Source organism: Aotus nancymaae, unplaced genomic scaffold (genome assembly GCF_030222135.1).
Source record: "Aotus nancymaae isolate 86718 unplaced genomic scaffold, 86718_ANA_hifiasm-v0.15.2.pri h1tg000117l, whole genome shotgun sequence".
NCBI classification, from domain to species: Eukaryota; Metazoa; Chordata; class Mammalia; order Primates; family Aotidae; genus Aotus; species Aotus nancymaae.
In genome coordinates, this window is record NW_026988532.1 from 244,808 (window position 1) to 267,145 (window position 22,338).

Below are 22,338 nucleotides of genomic sequence, written 5' to 3' on the forward strand. Positions count from 1 at the left end.
TTCGTCCAAATGATTCCCAGCTTTCAAAATTTTATTATTTTGTCTTCTCTCTTATTCTCCTTGTCTTTGTTGATTTTCATTTTTTAAAAAAGGGGCTTTAAAAATTCTCCTTTTGGTCAGGTGCAGTGGCTCACGCCTCTAATCCTAGCACTGTGGGAGGCGGAGTTGGGCGTATCACTTGAGCTCAGGAGTTCAAGACCATTCTGGGCAACATGGCGAAACTCTGGCTCTACAAAAAATACAAAAATTGGCTGGGTGTGGTGGCTTGCACCTGTACTCCCACCTACTTCAAGGGCTGAGGCTGGAGGATCACTTGAGTCCAGGAGGTGGAGGTTGCAGTGAACCAAGATCGTACCACTGCACTCCAGCCTGGCTGTCAGAGTGAGACCCTGTCTCAAAGAACAAAAAATCTCCTTTTAATAGGGTTTGGTAGATGCATAGTTTCAATCTTCCATCTTTACTTTCTCTCTGTTTCCCTCAGAGAATATATAACATGCTTTTGTGTCCTTTCACTGTTACAGTATTCTCCGGTGACTGCGTATGAGCCACATGCCACTAATAAGCCATTTCTTTCTTGTCCAGTCTTTGGGGGCAGATTTTGGGAACCTGTTGGCACTATGTGGCTGTCATGAGGATTAAATGTGCTAATGCATCTAAATTACCTGACACAGTAGGTGCTCAAAAAAGGCATGCCAACTCCTTTCTCAATCTGGAGGATATGACTTAATTCTGTTGTATTCCTTGTTAGATTTCGGTTTGTCAGCTTCTGTTTGCCTTTGCAGCCTGCGGTGACTGACTTGCCTAGTTCTGTCAGATGGCATGTTAACTCTCCCTCCCAGCTTTACAGGCCTGCAGATTTGACCACCAGGTCACTGGAGCACTCCTTTTAGCCACTGGTAACAGTTGTGGCTGCGATGGGGTAGGAGGTATCATGGGGAGCCTCACCATACTTTGCAGACATTCAGAAAGAATAGGCCTGGAACTTTTTCTGGTAACTTACATTAGTGAAATTGTTTAGCTGAGTCTAGGTGTGGGAAGATATACTTGAAAGAATAAGGGATACCTCTACTTCTTGTAATTTTTAAAACTCTTTTTAAGTACAAAGAAATTTTTACTCCCTTTTAAGAAATGTAAAGCGGTAGTTTTTAACCCAAGGTCTGTGGAGAGAATTCAGGGAGTCAGTGAACTTAGATGAGAAAAAAAATTATATCTTTATTTTTATTAACCTTACCTTACTGATTATAGGATTACATTCAATTATAAATGTTGTAAATAAACTGTCGTAGCATTAGCAATATAAGTGACAATTTAATATCACATTACGGTTATTTCTTAAACTATTATTTGTGCTCATTCCTTCCTCAAAATTACAGTGGCAGTTATCAGACTTGCCACTAGATCTTGTTACATAATATATTAATTTAAAAAGTACCTTTTGGGGTATTGTAAATTTGTCTTTTAATATGTTGATAACTTTATTTAAATGTAATCGAAATAGTTTTCTGTTAATCCTAGCTTATACATTAAAAACATTATTCTGAGAAAATGGGTTCGCAGGCTTCCTCAGGTCACTGAGGGTCCATAGCACAGAGATTCTGAACCCCAAAGACAAGTGTCTGCCAAGGAATATGTGGTTGTTTGTATAAACTAATATTTTTCTTAGATCCCTAGTCACTCCTTTCTCCAGTATAGCCCATTAAAATTTGCTTTCTAACATATAGTTTACACTTTTACAAGACATTTGAAAAGGGGGCTTTTATTTTTCACTGACATGTGAGTTCAGAAAAAGAACAAAGAACCCTCCTTTTGAAATGAGACTTAAATATTTGAAATAACTGAAGTTTCAGGACTTAAGCATTCTGTTAAGTTGCTTTGCTAACTTACTCATTTTATGTTAGATCTTGGGATTCTGAAACTCAAGGATGATGAAGTTACATGGCTTAGCAGCCATAGGTTCAAGTGACCTCGGATGGTTATGAAAGTTGGTTTTATATTAATTATACCTTAAAGCCCTTAAAAATATGTTCTCCCCTCGGAACATCTGCTGGCCCCTTCCTGATGGCTGCTGTGTGTGCCTTTGACTTCATCTGGACAGCGTCTGCCTGCTCTGTTTCTTGGGTCAGCCGTGGAGGCTGGGCAGAGAGCCTGGAGCCTTGAGGTCAAGTTTCCTACCTTGGACACCTTGGAACTCTGTAGTGTTAAAGCTCTGGTGCCAGTTCTTGCTTAACTGACCTGAACTTGATACTTTAGTTTTATGTTGCCTAAAGCAGGTCTGCTAAATTGCTCTAAAAACTTAAATAAAGTATGAAGCACTCAATTTCCACCACAGTAGGTTCCCACGCCTTTTGAAGGAGTGCTTCATAGTGTGTTAGAAGCTCTCCTGGATCCCAGTGACGCAGAGGAGAATGGTGGAAGCCGGACTACATTTTTCTGTTTTCTTTCTTTCGTTTTCTTTGTTGTAGGGGAGGGATGGCATTTAATCCATGAAAACACCTGCTAGGTTCTGTTGACCTACATATACTGTCTTTCTTATCTTTTTATGCTTGTTTTTATCATAGTCCTGACAGGAGGTTATTCCTCTGCCAGAATACCTCTTGCAATGATGAATGTTTTACTTAATGAAACTGTCCAATTCACTCTTAATAATAATAGTAGTCTTAATATTTATGAATTGCTCCCTATGTACCAGCCACTATGTGAAGGACTTTACATATTTAAAAAAACATAATCTGACAACAGTTCTATGAGTGATAGCTACTATCATTAACTTCGTTTCGCAGATGAGGAGACCAAGATTCATCATAGAGGTAAAATAACTTGCTTAAGTTCCTATGCAGTATGTGGCTGAATTGAAAGTGGAACCAAGGCAGTCTGACTTAGGAACGCAGGCTCTTAAATCGGCCTGTTGGATTAAAGCAATTTCAGAAGTGCTTCAGTCAAGCTGTCGTAGTTAACTAGTAGGGTCTAATGTATCATATAAGTTTATCATGTTGATAGCTGTGAAGCCAAACGAGCAGATCTCCATCCGACTTTGGTATTATAATTTATTATTCGAATGTTCTAAATGCAACATTTAATGTTGAGTTTATGTTTATAGGGATGCTTCCTTTGGAAACTGCACTTACAATCTCACCATCCTCGACTGTTTGCAGGGAATCAGAAAGGTAATAACAGTTCTCCTTTCTGTAGTTGACACGGTAGTTTAAAAAAGTATGAGGAAGGAATAATCTCAACGTCCTTATTTGTTATTGGAGGGAAGAAAGGGGAACCAGTAAGCAGAAGACTTTTTACTTCTTGAAGGATGATTGATTTGAAAAATACAAACACCAGGAAAAACTGGGAGGAGACAGTAGAAGGGGCCTTTCTTTGTCATGTAAACTCTTTGTGTTCCTAGTCAGATTTATCACCACTGTCAGCTGCAGTGCATGTGACATTGCTTTGTTGCTTAGCTTCTTTATCAGGCTTGATCTTGGTGTGGGAGAGTCAGGAAGTTATCTAAGCCACTGGTCTCCTCTGCTGCTTGGTCCCACCCCAGGCCCAGTAAAACAAGAACTCTGCGGGTGGAGCCCTACAGTCTGTATTTGAACAATCTCTCCAGGTGATTTGATGCACTCTAAAGTTTGAGAACCAAGTTACAGTTATTTAATTATTACTGGATATAATAAAGAAGTTAAACTAGAAGATATCTGAGAGCTCTCAGAACATGTTTTAGAAACATTAACTCACAATCTGAGAAGTTATACAAGCTATACTGTAAATTCTAATGAGGGCTCAAAGTACATAATTCCATCTTGAACATAAAACCATGATTTAGTATCAGTCAGGAATGTACATATTACATAACCTTTTGATCATAGGACATACACAGCAATGTCACATGGACTATAAATATAGTATCAGTAGCAATTCTAGTTCATTTCTCTTTTGATTTTGCTGTGTTTTCAGTTGAGAAAATTGGTGTGATAAATGTGCTATTACATGGTTGTTTCTATTTCATTTAAAATGAATTTAAACCCTATCAGATTTTAAAATAGTTTTCAAATGCTTTTCTTCCCACTTAAACAACTGTAGAGATACTCTAGCCCACCCTTGCAAATGATATTGCCAAAGTGCACTTCCAGTAATACCAGTTAAGAACTATGGAGACATTGCCCAACATATAAGTGTTAATTATAGCATTTAGAAAATATGCCTGAGGGAAAAATAATTTATTTATGTCACTATTATTATTTTGCCTTCTCTACCATCTGGTACTGGCCATTTGTTTTATAACACTTAAAAAATTTAGAAACAGTTGACACTGGAATATCCCTGCCTGTTATTGTGGTAATTAGTAACTCAGTATAGAAAGCTGTGCCATCCTTCCTGTTGCAGAGGAAAGGTGTGTAAACCTGTTTCATCACATGTTGGGGTTAACTCAAAGATAGATGAGATTTTGGAGGATCTGATAGATTGTGCAGCATGTCTTTAAGCACCTGAAACATTTCCTGTATGTTCATTCTCTTACATAAGGCACCATGTTCAGGGCTATTTTTGTGTGGCACTGGTAGTACCCTTCTAAGAACCTATGGAGTATGGCCACGTTTTTGCCTCTTTAGGGAGCACACTTCTCTGATTTTGATGTATTGGCATTGTCTAAGTACAGTTTATATTATGTGAACTACTATATATGGACATAAGCAAACACTTTAAAAATAAAGAGAAAAAGTGGGTCCTTCAGAGTATATATATTTTTCTCACTTTTTTGTCTGGAAAGGTGCATGTGGATGAACTCAGTTTTTTTTTCCTGTTTTTAAAAGGGTGGACTAATTTAAATAATTTGTTCTGCTTATTCTGTAGGAGTTGTTTAAACCAGTGTTATCAGAATTTTGCATTTATAAGAATCACCTGGGACGCTGTACTGAAAATGGTATACCTGGGCCCCAGCCACTGAGAATCTGATTTAATAGTCCTGGGGTGGGGCCCAGGAGTCTTTCTTTAATATGAATTACCCTAAGTGTTTCTGATGCAGATGGTGCATGTTCTTTGTTTTGAAAAAACACTGATAGATGTACTGGAGCTTGGCTTGTTAGTTCTTTTTCTATTTTTAATGACTTGATCATGTAACTTTTAAATGTACCTGTGGTTTTGTATTCTGTTGTAATCTGTATAGCTTCATGATTTATAAAATAAAAGACTCTGTTCACTTTAAAATATTCGATCTGAGAAAGCTGGATAGTTTTTAAAAGTTCTAAGTCATTAGTTACAAAAGAGAGTATAAAGTTTTTCTTTGTGATAAAAATATCAGTTTTTTTCTTTTAAATTGTAAGAGCAGTCAAGTATGATTCTACTTTGTCAGAAACTGTCATCATGAAACAGATTCTCTCAAGGTAGAGTTTTAGGAATAAATAAGGGTCTATTAAGTAGAAATATGAAGAGTTTTAGGGGTTGGAAGAAAAAAATACGGTAAAAAATGCAGGGTTTTTTTTGGCTAAATACCTCCTTATGATAAAAGGAAAACAAAAACTCATAAGAATAATTGATTTTTCTTCTCCTAACAAAGAAATAATCACTATGATATATTCTGTCATAATTAGGTCTAGTTCCCAAAAGGTTCTGACTGTAAATTTATTTTGTTTCATTTTTTATACATATAATTTTATATACAAAACTGATGTTAAGTTAGAAATCAAGGTATCTTTTGTGGGGCTTTTTTTCATGTTATCCTAAGTGTTTCTTTAGGTCTGTTTCTTAGACAGTCTTAATGCAATATAGCCAATGTTATAAAGAGATTTCTAGGTATGCATTAAAAATCAAAGGTTTCAAGCTATCTCTTCAGATTAGTGAGGATCATTTCTGTAAGTAGATGTTCCAGAAGTAATGAGTAGAGTTTATCAATTTCGCATGGAAAAACTAATACAAATTCTGCTTTTAGGGATTACAACATGGATTTTTTGACTTTGAGACATTTGATGTGGATGAATATGAGCATTATGAGGTTTGTACATTTAATTTTTTTTACAAAACATAATTTCATGTTGATTAATTTTCCCCCCCTCACACTCATGTATTGCAAATTGAGTGGGTGCTAAATAAAAGCATTCTGGGGTTTTCAGTAGTGGTTAGTTTTGTCCTTTCTGCCTTGGTTATTTCCTTTGAATCAGGAGTCACCAAAATTTTATTTTGGGAAAACAACATCTCTCTATATATTCTCCTATCAAATCTGAATTGACAATCACTTTGTGCCTTAAGTTTATAAGAAAAAGTAATTTCTAAGTATGGTTTGGGTAGTAAAATTATAAGTATTACTTTTATTTTAGCATTCAGGTTTTATTTATTTATTTATTTGTTTATTTTTGAGGTGGTGTCTAGCTCTTTCAACCAGGCTGGAATGCAGTGGCACGATCTTGGCTCACTGCAGCCTCTGCCTCCCCAGGCTCAAGCCATTCTCCCACCTCAGCCTCTCAAGTAGCTGGAATTACAGGTGCATGCCACCACATCTGGCTAATTTTTTTTTTTTTTTTGAGAGATGGGTTTCACCATGTTGCCCAGGCTGGTCTTGAATTCCTGAGTTCAAGTGATCCACCTGCCTCAGCCTCCCAAAGTGCTGGGATTACAGGCATGAACCACCATGCCTAGCCCCCTTATTATATTTTTGATTGGATCAATTTTATTTTGAAACATGGCTGAATTTATTTAGTTCTAAAAGTTGGCTGAATTTTTTTTTTCTCATAGCATCATTACAGAACTTTTGACTAATGTCTTGACTGCTCAAAATGTAGGCAAAAGCTATCTCCAAGCTGGGTTACACTGTAAGGAGAAGTTGGAGAAGAGTAGGATAAGGAGGAGTCTAGAAATCGGTAACTTTTTCTGAAAGACGAAGTGTGAATGTGAGTAGGTTCAACATCCTCAGAATGTGAACTCATCATGTTGGGCTTCCCCAGAGTAACAATGCAATTTATCTCTTAAGATAAGGGCAGCCCTCACATTTGGGGTCCTAGTCCAGAATACAGCTATTTGGATATCCTGCTTCCAGGTTAAATGCAACATATCTGAAAAGAAACTGATCATCTTTTTGCCCGAACATGGCCCCCTGCTTTGTCTGTGTTACAGCATTGCCATCCTACTGAGCACAAGGCTAGAAACGTTGCTTTGCTTTCCTCCCTAACCTAGTGAGTATTTGGATCACTTCTACTGGTGCCACAGGATGTATTAATTATATCTGTCTTTCCTCTCTGTTCTCACTTCCTTCCCTCTGACTCACGTCTCATGTCATTTCCTGTGGACCGTTCATTTTAATAGTTCTCTAACTGAGCATGGCCCTTCTCCTCCCAGGCTGTCTTAAACACACCTGAGTGATCCTAAAATAGAGTTCTCATCTTGCTGGTCTTGTTCTTGGCCCCAAATTGCCCTGCTGAGATGAGGATAAACTCCCCTGTCCTGGCATTCTTAGCTCTGATGAGCTCCAGCCTACCCTTCTAGCCGCATCTCCTGTTTCTTCACTGTACGTACTCTGTGTTCCAGCTCCTCTGAACTGCTTAGTTACTGTTTCTTGAATGTCGCTGTTCCCTGGCTGAGCTTGCTTTTTCCCAGATACCCATCTCCTTTCACCTTCCCCTCCTCCATTTCTCTTGTGTTAAAATCCTGCACAGATTAGATCTCACCTCTGGAGTACTCCTGGCCCCCTCCCCCCCAATTTCATGTGTTACAATTTGTACTTTCCATTTTTCTTATATCATGGCTATTTGCGTACGAGCCTTATTAGGCTGCAAATTCTCTATGGATAGAATTGGCCAAATGGAAAAACATATACTTTGTTCTTGGATAGAAAGACTTAACATCAAGAAGCTGCTACTTTTCCCCAAATTAATAAATTTAATGCAATTTAGTTAAAAAATCCCAAAGAGAGTTATTTTTAATACCATAAAAACATTTTTAGTAGTGACAAAAAAAAACCTTCCCCTCTAAAATCCCATAATTAGAAATGAAGGGAATACGTACTTATAAGAAAGAAGGTCAGATAACTTGTAGTACATATAAATCACTGAATGTTATGCAGTCATTTTAAAAAATGAATTGAGCTGTACCACTTATCTTGGAATGATTTCTATAATGATTGTTCAAGAGAAAGCAGATGGAAGAGTGCTTTAATATAGTCCATCTTTGTAATAAAACAAACAATAATAAGACACTCCCTTGCCCACACATGTAGGTATCTACGTTATATGACCAGAGGTGACTTACTTTGAAGATAATGAAGCTTAAATTTTCGGGGGCCTCAACCCCCAACTTGTATGGGTACCTTTTAGAGTCTTATACCCAATTTTGTGTTCATCATTTTTTATTGTAAGGTGGACCCTCAAATTAGATAAGTTTCAGACCCCTTCCAAAACCTGGACCTGGATCCCTGCCCCATGTATATGAGCATGAAGAATGCAAATGGCCCATTGTATTAATTATTAAATATATGGCCAAACACTAAAGCCATTTCAATTAAAGGAGAGACCAAGGTGGGAGATTGTTGGAGGGGGTGAGAGAGAAGAAGGAACAATTCAAGGAAAAAACTAGTGGACGTTTTATTTATTCCTTTCTCTCTCTCTCTCTTAACTTCAGTGGTGATGCTGAGGGTTGGTTGAAAATAGTCTTGAAAAAGTCTCACTCCAGTCTCGCTCTGTCACTGAGGCTGGAGTGCGGTGGTGCAATCTAGGCTCACTGTAGCCTCGACCCCCTGGACTAAAGCCATCCTGCCACCTCAGCCTCCTGAGTAGCTGGGACCACAGGTGTGCGCCACCATGCCCTGCTAATTTTTGTATTTTTTGTAGACATGGGGTTTCACCATGTTGCCCAGGCTGGTCTCAAACTCCTGGGCTCAAGCAATCTGCCCATCTTTCCTTCCAAAGTTCTGGGATTGCAGGCGTGAGCCACTATGCCTGGCCTCCAGTGTGCAGTTTATATTATAGCATATCTTCATTTAGACTAGCTACATTTCAAGTGCATAGTAGCCACATGTAGCTAGAGTATGGATTCTGCAAGGACAGGCTAGCCAATGTACTGTCATAGTCCATCAGTGTGACACGAAGCCCATATCTCCTTGCTTCCTTCATGTGATCTGTTGTTCACATGAGAGTTAATTTCAAAGCCTGTACTGTTTAGAACGCTCAAGGTGAGATACCTCAGGCTTTTGCTTTATTTTCGTGTGACTTGCAAATGGCCCGTTGTATTAAGTATTGATAAACAAAACCAGGCGTTGGCCTCCATCTTGCAAAAGTGTCTTCCAAAATGTGGTCTTTCCAGGTCCTTTACCAAGCTGTTGTGGAAATGTGCAGTTCCTCACATTTGCCCCGGTTGGACATGAAATTTGGGCAGCTATGCTGGGAGGGTCCAGAAAAGTAACTGTGAGACAGTGGTGCAAAAGCTTCCTCTAGGAATCAGTGTCAAAACATTTGTACTTCCCCAACAGCTTTCTTAATGAATTCTCAAAGAATACATACGTTGAGAGCCTTGAGAACTTTCACTCCTTTGAAATCTAGCCATTTCAAATCTAGTTCAGAAAAATAAAAGGACCTTTTGTCCTAGGAAAAAAGAATGAAGATGAAAGAGCTTGAACATTCAATTAAATGATGTACCTGTAGGTATGTGAGGAACTATGCTCTGCCATAGTAAAGTTTAGTGGTTAATGCTAGTGTAGGCTAATACTCTGCTTGTAAGACCTGGAAGTGGCACCCGTATACAGAGTCCACCTTTCGTCAGTTTTCTTGTTTTTGGGGGATAGCTGTCTTTATACCAAACAAGACATTGCCCAGACGCCAGCGATCATTTATGATGCACTGTGAAGCAGTTATTATTTATCAGAGACTATTTGAAGTTATGTCTTTAGTTTGTAATTTTGCTTGTCCCAAGGGCTTTCCACTGTTTACCAGAAGGCCGGCCATGTTTGATGATGGAAATGTGATTCAGTAGCAGTGCCCTGTTCTTAGGGTTGGGTTTGGGGGAAGAAATGCAGAGAAATGGTGCTTCATTGGCAGCATTGGGGGTGCCTCATCACGTGGCTTACATCTATTACCCCATTCAAAACTCACCCCATGCAATTTCAAGGAGCCTCCTTAAAGATCTATTTGGGGATTAGGTGGAGCTGAAAGTTCAAAAATGACTTCAAAACTGAGATAGTACTTTGACTGTTTTCTTTGAGCTGTTTTCTAGCTGCCATTATCTTCCCCCTGCCATAAGTCACTCCATTTTTGTGTGTGAAAAACCAAATTATGAGGATATTTTCCAGAATATCAAGCTATTGTGGCCTTGATCCTGTACTTTTAAATGTGAACAAAGCCAGGCCACTTCTTCACCATTGTCATGACAGAAGTTAGAGCCGCGCTTGGCCTGCATGCCTGATGACAGAGGCACTATTACTGCCTTGACAGCAGAGGCACTGCATGGGGCTTCCTTCTGTTTTTTCATTATGGCACATGGAAAAATGATAATATTTGCCCAACACCCTGTGATTATAGCTCATAGCTGTTGGCAACTGGCCTGAGGACTCTGGCTGCCCTAGTCTGCCCAGGCAGCTCCATTCTGGTCACACTGGTTAGGAAGCTTTGCTTTAGAGAAATAATGGTGTGCAGATGAACAATTGTTTTTGAGAGACAAGTGGCCACACCATGCTCCTTATGGCCTCGTTCTTATAACTTTTCAGTTCATTTGTTGAACAGATATTAAATGCCTACTATTTGTGCCATATATTTGCTAGACCCAGTGTTTCTTTTTCTTTTTTGTTTTGTAGGAGGCTACCAGTAATATCATCTCTCCATGTGTAGGGTTAAAGCCTTTGGTCTTGTCATTTGTGTATTCTTGTGCCTCATTCTGCAGAAGTTGCCATATTTGAGTCTTGCCCCAAACCCCCATTTTTCTGCTAATCAAATTAGTTGTGATACAGAATTTCTCACTGATCCATAACAGACTGAAATGTGGATTATTTTATTCCTGAGACATTCAAGCAATTCACAGGTTATCATTATTGCTATCTTCACCTAAAGGATGCTTTTTTGGGAAAAGACCATTTCTATTCTAGGTGATTTCACATTATTTTAGTCACATTACAATATGGCCCATCTGGGAACTGTTTGTGATAAAGCATGGGTTCATTCTGGATGCCTGGGATTAGGTATTTCTTGGGTCTTGGGCCTCCTCGATCAAGGCTGCACATGACTATCAGGGTGTAGGTTTTAAAAATTAAGTCTGATGACATCATTCCTCTGTTTTAAGTCCTTCATGGGCTCCACACTGACTAAAGGTGCGGAGGAAATGCAAACTCCTTACTATGGCACGGAAGGCCCTTCTTGACATGGGCTTGTCCTTCCTCTCCACCCTTGCCCTTTTCCATTCCCTCTCCACACCCAAAACCACGCAGCTTACCAGGTGGCAGCTTCTGTGCTTTTGCACGTGCTCTTGCTCCTTCCTCCTGCCCGTCAGCTCTTCTTTCTGGTTCACTGTATTTACATGGCTGACTGTTAAGTCGTTCTCAGCCCCGTGGAAGCTATTCTCACAGTCTTGTGTGATACTCTGTTTACACATCTGCAGGTACTTTTGGGCAGGAACTGTCTTATTATTTGTTTGAAGAAGTAACCTAGTAGCACAGTATTCTCATAGTGGGCAGTTATTATTTGTCAAATGAAAGAACTAATGAAAAAATGTGTGAATAAGGAGGATAGCACATTTCAAGATATTTTATATGATCTGTTTTCAGCAGAAAGTGCCTAAAACATGTTAATTAAGAATCCATTCTGATTTTGTAGTAATATTCCAAGGGACAAATTTACCATGGTAGACAACTTCTTCAAATGATGTTTCTTTCTTTTATCAGCAGCCAATCTATTCTGCAAGAGTGAGGTTTTTTGTTTCTAAGTCAGTGATTTACAACACAGATTGCTAGATATTTTAATCCAAGACCCCATCTGCATGTGACATCAATTTAGTTTAATATGTGACTAGGGACTATCTCCAGGTTGACCCTGTCACCCTTCACTGCGTAAGTAAATTGTCGGATTGACCAGGTGGTATAGAGTCCTAACAACGGCTCTTTAGTGCCTGCCTTGAGAAACAGTAAAGTTTATTAGGCCTCACGTCTCTCAACAAATCACATCAGGTCAACAACAGGAGTCAGTGTTGTTGAACACTGAAATTATGATGCTTCAGGACTTTGCTTTGGATTAGAATATGTATAGCAAACCAAAATGTAATCTGGATACTGCTTGGTCTGCCTTCTTTATATGTTGGTGGATTGTAGAACTGGTAATCTGGGACTGCCATAGAACAGGGTCAAGCAGTGCCCAGAATGCAAGTATGTGGGCATGTCCTCACCACCTGGAGCAGGTATGGAAGTGCGCCTCCCATGGTGATTTGAATATTAGAAGAACTATTAGAAGAAGCATTCTCCTGTGACCATCTGGTAGTGTTGATTATACCACTCTAAAGCCTCAAGTTTAAGGAAGCAAAATTACTTCCTGGCCATCGCAACTGCAAAAGTGAGGGGACCCAGTGTTTCTGTATCTGTTACACCCATTGCTGGTTCAAAGGTCACGTTGGTTAAATCTATAAAATGTTTTGAGAGCTACTTTGTCCTAAACAATTCCCCATGGCTTTTATTTCTTCCCCTTTAATAATTGTTTGGTGTCTTTTCCTTCTTTTATCTCCAAACTTCTTAAGAGAGAGGTTTCTAACGAATTATGGTCTGGCCTCTACTGAAACTGTTCCTGCTAACACAGGGGTTTGTAAAACCAAGTGGCTATGCTTGTTCTTCCTACTTGGCTTATTCTGTGGTTGCTCTCTAATTCACATTCCTTCCCTAATTTGTAATGTGCTGTCTTTTGGATTTCTCCTCCCTCCATGGCTAACCATCTTTCTCAGCCTCCCTTGCAAGTCCTTTCTCTTCCTTTGCCCACCCTGATATGCTGGGGTTCTCTAGGCCCTCATGATTTCTGGTTATACACACTTTGTATGATTGAGTGCATCTAGTTCCAAGTTCCAGCAACTATGTATGTGCTGCTGACTCCAAATCATCTTTGCATCTTGAGCATTGGAGTGGCATCTGCAAATGTGCACTGGATTTTTGCCCCATGCTGTTGTATCAGCAGAGGTGTTCACTGATAGGGACTGTTGGAATGGGGCCCTACATGTTTTCCAACCCTACTGTCTCCCTGCTGCAGCTGATGCTAGCAGAGTGTCCACATGGGACACTCCTCTTTCCCTCCACCGCACCGTCTCCCTCAAAAGCAAGTCTAAATTAATAATCTAGAGTTTGATTGTTATTTAAAGCCAGATGGCATGCCAACTTAATTTAAACCAAATGATTCAAATATTTACTTTGCTTTAAGTTCATAAAGTGCCCATCCTTACAGCATAATTTAATTGTGTTTATGTAATGTAACTATACTGTCAACACTATTTTGTTGTTTTAGAAGTTAGGGAAATACAAAGAAGGCATTTTTAAATGAATTTTAAAAAGGCATTGTGGTTCTACCTTATTACATTTCAAAATAGTCCTTGTGCCACTGTCATTCCTCTTATGTACTTCTAGTACCACACTTTGAAAGTCTAATGTGACTTTTTCTTTAATGGATAAAACAGAGATGAAAATAACACCTACCTCATAGGGTTACTATGAGAATCAGGTAAGTTATATAGAATACAGCAGAGCTTAACGCAGAGTCAGGGGTAGCCACGTATTTGCTGCCATTTTTGTTACTGTTATTTGTCATTCCCACTTGCCTTCAGACTCCATAAAAGCACAGAGAATTCTTTTTATTATTTTATGTATGATACCAATTATTTTATGTATGATACCAATTGATATTATATATCAAATTGCCCTTGATATATAATAAAGGCTCAGCAAATGTTGAAATGAATGTTGAATTGCACTTCAAAACTGCTTTTCCCTGTTTTCCTAGAAAACACATCTGTTGATAAAGGAAATCAATCTTGTAATTGTCAACCTCAAAGACTATCTTTTCTATCTTACTGTAGGTTTATTTTAGTGGTAAAAAGGTCAAATAGTTTTCAGTGTTTGGACTGAAAAATATATCTGTGACTATTACTATAGAATCATAGGTGTATTTCTTAGAAATTGTAAAAGCTGGCCAGGCGTGGTGGTTCATGCTTGTAATCCCAGCACTTTGGGAGGCCAAGGTGGGTGGATTATCAGATCAGGAGTTTGAGACCAGCCTGGCCAACATAGTGAAACCCCGTCTCTACTAAAAATACAAAAAAATTACTCGAGTATGGTGGCGTGTGCCTGTAATCCCAGCTACTTGGGAGGCTAAAGCAGGAGAATCGCTTGAACCCATGAGGGGAGGTTGCAGTGAGCTGAGATTGCACCATTGCACTCCAGCCAGGGTAACAGAGCGAGACTCCATCTCCAAAAAAAAAAAGGAATTGTAAAAATTCATGTTTTTTAGTCAAATTATATTTTGAATGCACTAAGAGAGTGAGCTATTCAAAAGAAAGCTGTGAATCTTTTGTAGACTGGAGAATCCTACGCCACAGTGAATAACAACACCTAAATGTGTCAGTTTCAGGAATTCAGATTTTTTATTTTGGGTTTTCCTTCTAGTGAAGAACATCTATAGTTTTTTTGCATAGTATTCGGTAGGTAGTAGGCTTTAGATCAGAAGTGAAATCATACTCTTGCCTCATCCTTGCTTAGATATTTGTTTACAAAATGTGGTAGGGTTGGAAAGTACCTTAAGTTCCTATCTGATCTAGATTTCTTTGAAGTGTATGTGTGTGTTTAATTAGAAAAACCGATTTGTGTCATATAAAGTATTTTGTTATTGATAAACATTGACATTTGTATAATTCACTATGAACAAAGGCACAAATATTAACTTTGGAAGACTATCAAAGTGAGCTTATATTAGGTCAATTAAAAGCTGTAACTTTCTTATTAATTTTTTTTCCATTTTTATTATTCCTATTAATTTTATTCCATCAACCTTATCCTGGGTGCTGAATATACCCCAATATTATCTACTGTTTATCTTTTTGGGTAGGAAGATTTGCACACATATTCTTTTGGTTCTGTGGATGAATGTATCTTAGGGAGCCCCTTGCCTCTCTCCATATGATTAATTATAAAAGGTTGCTATTTAACCAAATGGATTTCTGTAATCCAAATAAGCAGATATAGCACAGTGTATTTATCTAGCATACTTGGTTGGTGGTCAGGGATACAGAAATAGTGACCATAGAAACCTGTTTTCTTTCATTGTTCATAAAGAATTGGTTTTAGTCTCTTGATGATTAGAGAGTACCTTTATTCTTGAATTTTCAAATACTGTTTTAAGCTTAATAATTACTTGAGGGATACTGGATCATTAATTTGAGATTTTTATTTAAACAAGCAAGCGTTTAATTGCCATATTAGATTCTTTATGTAAGTTGTTATAAATAGAAGCAATGCTTGAGGTTTAACTTCGCATGTGCATTCATAGCACTCAGGGTCTCTTAGATTTTACTTAGGGCATTTTGGAGATATGTTTATTACAACTAGATTAAATGCAGTTCAGCTGTTTATAAAGGTGACGCACAGTTTTACATATAATTTTTTATAACTGGGAAGAAACACCTGCATTTTAAAAATGACAATTTTATTTTATAGCCAAGTTTTGATTTTCATGGAAATGTTAATGGGTAATGTAAGTAATTAAAGTAGTGGCTCCAGGTTTTTTAAAGGCCATGTTCCAATTTATTTAACAAATATTTATTGTGTTCTCATGGTAGAGTACAGACTCTGTATTTGGCTCAGTTTTGTACTATTGCGGTCCTTGCCATATAATGGGGGAAAGAAAGCTTTTTATATGGATAAGTAATGGATGGCCCATGCAGAGAACTACCTTGCTTCCTTTCCCTGAGAATGGAGATGAGGAGGGCAAGGGTAGGAGTGGGTGGGGGGAGTAAAGACAGCATAAGTTAAGAGGAGATACATGTATTTTATGATGCATTGCACTAATGCCTCCCAATGTCTGCAAAATTTTGGGTAGCTTTACTTGTGCCCCAGTGTCCCATGGTTCAGAGGCACATGGGGAAGGGAAGAAAATGGGGAAGATGATGGAGCCATGGGAATGTGCTTGGCCCCTTTCTTGGTCTTTAAGCCTTTTCTGAGGATATCTTAGCGTGTCTAGACTAGAGGCTGATAACTGGTCCTCACGTCAGCCAACGGGCATGCTTTATTTGGTTTCATAGGAGTTAATGACTTAATTTTAGAAGTCAACATTTTAAAAACAGATTTCACATGAAAATTCAGTTGGAAGATCAGCTATGTTTAGTCGACTTTCCTGCAAGGTGCCTCATTAGCTGGAGTGGAGGAGCCCCTGCCTCTGTGTGTCACTTGCCTGACTCTTTTAATCCCCTACAATACAGTTTGGCTGACTCTGGTTTGTGGAATGGATGAGCCAATATCCCTTGCTCCTGCCTCTTGCCATTTCCTCATCTAAAAATTGGCATTCAAAAGAGGTATCAGCCCTATAAAAACAGAAAAAAAAATGGAAGTGTATTCATCGTGAGTTTGATATTTACAGATTTTTTTTCATTGTTTAAAATAGGTTTACTGCATTTATGGAAAGTGTTCATATTTCCCATTTCCTCTTATTTTCCTTTATTTATTGCCAGGACAAACGATGTTTGTTTTCATTTCATTTCTTTGCAGAGTGGCCATGAGACAAACATTTTATGCAAAATACCTCTATTGTAAATGAAAGTTTCTAAATGTTTCATATGGTCTAGACACAAGTTTTTGTAAAGTGATTGAATTCCTAAATAGCATTTTGAGAATCAGGTGCATGTTTTTATTTTAAGCTGCATTTGTCTACATACATGTCTAATTAGTCTAGTAGTAAGAGTGAAAAGCAGTTTTATTTGTAAGGGTCTCCTAAATTGTATAAGAATTATAAAATGTTTTTCTTCTCTTTTCTCACAAAATTCTGCCAGCGAGTTGAAAATGGTGACTTCAACTGGATTGTTCCAGGAAAATTTTTAGCATTTAGTGGACCACATCCTAAAAGCAAAATTGAAAATGGTAGGTTTTTCTTTCTTTTGCCATCCAAACATTTATTTTGATTCGCCTTTCTAAGTTTCTTAACTTCCCCAGATAATTGTTTTCTTTGATAGTATTCTCCAAAGAATATTTATTCATAATTTTAAAAATTCAACACTAGTAACTAGTGCGTTAAATACTGTACTTCCAGTAGGTGGAGCTATAATCACTGTTGTAGAACTAACAGATTTTTAGCTTGCCATAAATCGGATGTTCACTTTACCTGACCCCCAATTATTAGAGAAGAATCTGAGAAACACATCGGTCAAACTCGTAAGCAGATTGTTGATTCTTTCAGTGGTTCTCAGATTTATTTGTTGGTAGAGTGCTACACATCGAGGTATTCTTTGGGTAACACCGTGTTGAATAATGATGATGGAGACAATGTGTCATTTACACAGGTGCTAGTTACACAAATCAAAGCATTCTCTCTTTTAACACTCAACACAACTCTATGAGATACAGATACTGTTATCTCCATTTTAGAGAGGAGTAAATTCAGCCTTATTAGTAGGGAATTTGCCCAAGGTCACAAAGTAATAGGCAGAACTGGTACTCCAAACCAGAGGAGGGCTCCTTAACATTGCCACTGCACTGATACACTTAGTTCCGTTTTGACAACTAGGTACAATTTTCTAGCTGACAGTAATTAAACTACTTATTTGCAGCATATTTATTGCCTTGGGCATACATATTTAGGAAAAAATAAAAGCAAAACAAAAAATAAACCTTTTGAATGAAACATGATCAGCTGTGCAAGTTTTCCCATTAATACTTACTTTGTACTTTTGTACTTACAAATTTTTTTCTATCTGCTAACATTTCCTAGAAGACAAGTAATGATAGACAACAGTGGTTGAAAAATAACCATGAACAGAATAGCTCTTTTTTTTTTTTTTTTTTTTTTTTTGGCTCTCTATCTGATCATAGAGGTGGGATACCAGTGTTCTGAGGGAACCCAACTTGAAACCCCTGGTCTAGATTTATTCTTCAGTTAGGCATGGTGGCATGTGCCTGCAATCCCAGCACTTTGGAAGGCTGAGGTGGGAGGATTGCTTGAGGCCAGGAGTTTAAGACCAGCCTGGGCAACATAGCAAAACCCTGTCTCTTAAAAAAATTTTTTTTTCTTTAATCACCATCTCTTAAAATGTAGTTTCATTGTATATTGTTGTAATTCATGCATTTAATTTTTATAATTTGAGCTTTCATAAATATGCTTATCATTTTACACCTGTGACTTATCTAATAGGGAACTCTGCTTGAATCACGAATCATCATTTAACTGTGCGGATGGGCAATCCAGGTCTAGAGAGTTAAGCTCACTAATGGGACACCTCTATAGTGAAGCCAGAATTTGATTTTCTTACTTATAAGCTTGCTAAAGAATATTCTCTGGTCTGGACATTCAACTGTCATTTTGGGTTGTTAGGAATTACATGTTGATAACCTGAGGAAACTGCTCTCTGACAGTTGGCCTTTCAAAATAAAATTGATTAAATCTGCTTTCTCTGCAAAATTATCTGACTCAGGCCCAGGAAATGTTAGTAAGGATATTTTTTCACTTGTAGTTTTGTTGTTGGGCATTTGTTTGGCAAAGTTTAAAGACTTTCACATTTGTGATTCATATGTTTGACTACGTTTTCTTAATGAGAAATTGAGAGGTGTAATTTTAAAAGCCATTTAAAATGTTTTTATGTATATAAAACACTGTATATTCTATGCATACATGCATTAAAAAATTTTTTTAAGCAAAAGTAGGATCATAGCATAATTACAATCTTATAGCCAGGTTTCTTCACTTAACATATCATAGACTTCTTTCTGTAGCAGTAAATATAGATCCATGTTGTTATTTTCCACGACTGCATTGCATGTTATTCTACCATATGACTGTGCCATATTGTGTTAATTTATTTTTTGTTTTGTTTTTTTAGAGACAGGCTCTTGCTTTTTTGCCCAAACTGGAGTGCAATGGTGTGATCATAGCTCATTGCAACCTTGAACTCCTGTCCTCAAGTGATCCTCCTCCCTCAGCCTCCAAAGTACCTGGGACTACAGGGCATGCCCCACCACACCTGGCTGATTTTATTTTATTTTTTAATTTTTAGTAGAGATGAGGTCTCTTTATGTTGCCCAGGCTGGTCTTGAACTCCTGGCCTCATGTGATCCTCTTGCCTCACAAAGCACTAGGATTACAGGTTTAAGCCACTGAGCCCAGCCTATTAATTTATTTTTGAATGAGATCTAAGTTGTTTTTCACTTATTCTTTTCTTTTTTAATTTCACCATCTATTTAACCAGATGAAGAGTGTTTCACTTTTTAAAAACTGCTGTGGTTGGCATACATGTTCATACATCTTTTTGCAGCTCTAGTTTCTTCTCAATTGTTAGAATCATTAGATAAAAGGATATGCATATTTTGTATAATAATTTTTAAGTGTCAAAAATATTTAAAACATCTTTTTGGTCCTATATTCAATATGGGGAAAAATTGTAGCCACCATTTGCTTACCTGCCTGGAATGGTGCGAAACCTCTTCTACACACATCATCTGTTTAATGATCAGAACCACCCCCTGGAGCAGGTGGTGTTTATTTTATGGAAGAGAAGCTGGAGGCCTATAGGAATTACCTAACTTGTCCAGGTTCATAGGCCAGTAGTTGTTGGTGTGTGGATTCAAACATTTGTCTATTTAATTCTGAATTCTGTGTTCTTTTAAATGTTATCATAGAGGATGTACATGCTCAATCTAGAAAATTTAAGCAATATAAAGAGTAAAACTCTTTAAAAACATTATATAATCAAGAAATAATCACTTTAAGGTATTGCTGTATATGCATATTTTATTCTGTGCATATATCGTGCCCTCTCTTATTGACATAAAAACATCTGAAAGTATATTTTTCTCACCTTTGTCAGCTTTTATGATGCCTAGAACAATTTCATTTAAGGCTACCATTGGTAAAATATTGCCATTTTACTGGAATTTCCATTTTAAAATCTGATATTCACTAGAAGCTTCACTATATATATATATTTTTTTGTAAAGGGATTTAACTTTGTATATGCTTTTTGAAGTTGAGAAAATAATTTTCTGATGGGCTTAATAAACCTGATCCAATTACAGTAACATCGTGGTAATTTTTTTTTTGCATTGAGAAGCCTGTGTTTTTCTGAGGAGGCTGAAAGTCATTTTAGGGGCTCTTTAATAGAAGAGCTGAGGCTTTAAAGAAATGATTAAATAGCTGTTGCTAGGAGGTAGCTAAAGGAAGCTGTAAAGTCTTGGGATCTGGGCAGAATGTATTCTAAGAATCTTAAGTGTGTGTTTGTGTCAACAGGGAACTCTAGGAGTTTCTTTTAGCCATTTGGATTCACATTGTTTTGACAGTGGGGAAGAGAAGAGCCCTACTTTTTTTTTTTTGTTAAACAATTTTGAATTGATAAATGATGGATAACAGCAGAATGAAACAGATATTTTGGATTTCATATTTTCTGTAAAAAAAGTCTCTTTAAGTGTCACTGTCATTCTCATTTCTATTTAAACACGCACACACAGAAAGATAGCTTCAGACTAGAATCCCAACAATTGGAGGCATCAACCTACCCCTTTAATGAGAGAAGCCCAGTGTCCCATTTAGTAAAGAGCCTGGGCAGGCTGAAGCTGGCTCCATTCCTTATTGGCTGCGTGAACTTCAGTGAGTTCCACAGCTTCTCTGAGCATCAGTTTTCTTGTATATCACAGTGGGAGAAATACGATGCTCACTGCAGGCACCTAGTGAGGATTATAGATGTTATATGAAGTGCCTTGCACGGTATCAGGCACACATAACAGGCGTTTATAAGATAGCAGGTATTATGGTTACATTTTTATCATTAGCTAGCCTAATCAACGGATTTTATGTCTTTTCTGCATTTACCTGATCATTTTGCAGTTTTTACTTTTAATAATGACTGAGGGGGCTAGTCATTCGACTCTGCTGTTCTTCAGTTTTCCAACGTTAAAATGAGGGCCTGGGAAGAGATGAATTTTAAAATCTCTTTTGACTCTGATACCCTGTTCATGTGTTTGGTCAGTTCAACTCCCGGACTCTGTTGTGGTTCAGTGATGCCACCGTACCATCTTGTGGTCAGAGGGAGTAAGGATCGGATGAAGGATCCGTCAGCTCTGGGTCTGCACATTATACACATTGCTAAAATCAGTTTCTCACAAAAAGCATCCACCTACATCCATAACAGCCACAAACAGTTGTTCACAGGTCATAGGACATTTCCATTGTTCGTTATAATTTATTCTAAACAGTTTTAAGGATTTATGTAAAATCTGCTCACCAACTCTAACCCCTCATGTTCATATCATGTTCTCTTATTTGGAGGCTTAACAGAATCAAGTTGAATCTTACCTGAAGTTAGTCCCAGCACAAGTGCTGGAATTTGACTGCCAGGATTGAAATTTACTGGCTCTGCCTCTTACTATTTGTATGTGTATGGGCCAGTTAGCTTTTCCAGGCACCAGAAATTGAGTAATTGCAAGTTTTAATGAGATAATCCTCATAAAGCACTTAGCATAGTGGCTAGCACATAGTTAGTGCTTCATGTATGTTACGTGCAATTATTGTTGTTATTGTTATTTCAGTGCCCTGTTGCCATATTTGGACAATTTCTGTCCAGTGTTTTTTTCTCAAAAGATATATGTTTCTCTTAATAGTCTATTTAGGCATATTAGCTATGCTGCCATTTACTCCTGATGGAAATTCATATATGAAAAGAGATTCTTGCAGCCTTTGTTGCAGGGAGGAAGAAGAAAGGCACTGAACCAATTGCTAACACAGTGTGTGACAGGTGCTGTCATAGAGGTCCCAGGTATGCTAGCAACCTGGGGACAGAAGCTCTCACCAGCCCGCCACACCCAGGGCAGGCTTCCCATGTGTTCGTGAACCCTTCTCCCTCCCCTTCCTCACATTATAGAAAAACTGTTATTTCTTAATGCCAGCTACACTTAGTTTGTGCTTTAGGCTATAAATCTATCTGGGAAATAATTTGAGCAAGTAAACCAACTAGGGAAACAGACTTGATTTTTGCAGTTAGAAAAGCATGTTTTCTCCATGTTTGCTAAAGTTATTGTTTCTACACAGAGGATTTTCAATAAGCTCTGTATTACCTGTTTGCTCAAAAGCGACATGGTCTGCCAAAATCATGTATCTGAGCTGCGGATTAATTGGGCCTGCCTTCCAATTCTGCCTTCATCCTTTGTGTGTCCCTGGCCAAGTGTACCAG

At 37.9% G+C, this 22,338-nt stretch overlaps 1 protein-coding gene across 4 annotated transcripts in view; it reads left to right on the forward strand.

Moving 5' to 3' along the window:
• Positions 1-22,338, forward strand: part of CDC14A (cell division cycle 14A) — a 179,987-nt gene that overhangs the window by 86,513 nt on the left and 71,136 nt on the right. For all 4 annotated transcript variants that reach the window (XM_064371087.1, XM_012466467.2, XM_012466466.2 and 1 more), the window contains 3 exons: positions 3,098-3,164; positions 5,915-5,977; positions 16,960-17,047. In XM_064371087.1, coding sequence (XP_064227157.1) covers positions 3,098-3,164; positions 5,915-5,977; positions 16,960-17,047 — 218 coding nt within the window. The remainder of the gene's footprint in view (positions 1-3,097; positions 3,165-5,914; positions 5,978-16,959; positions 17,048-22,338) is intronic.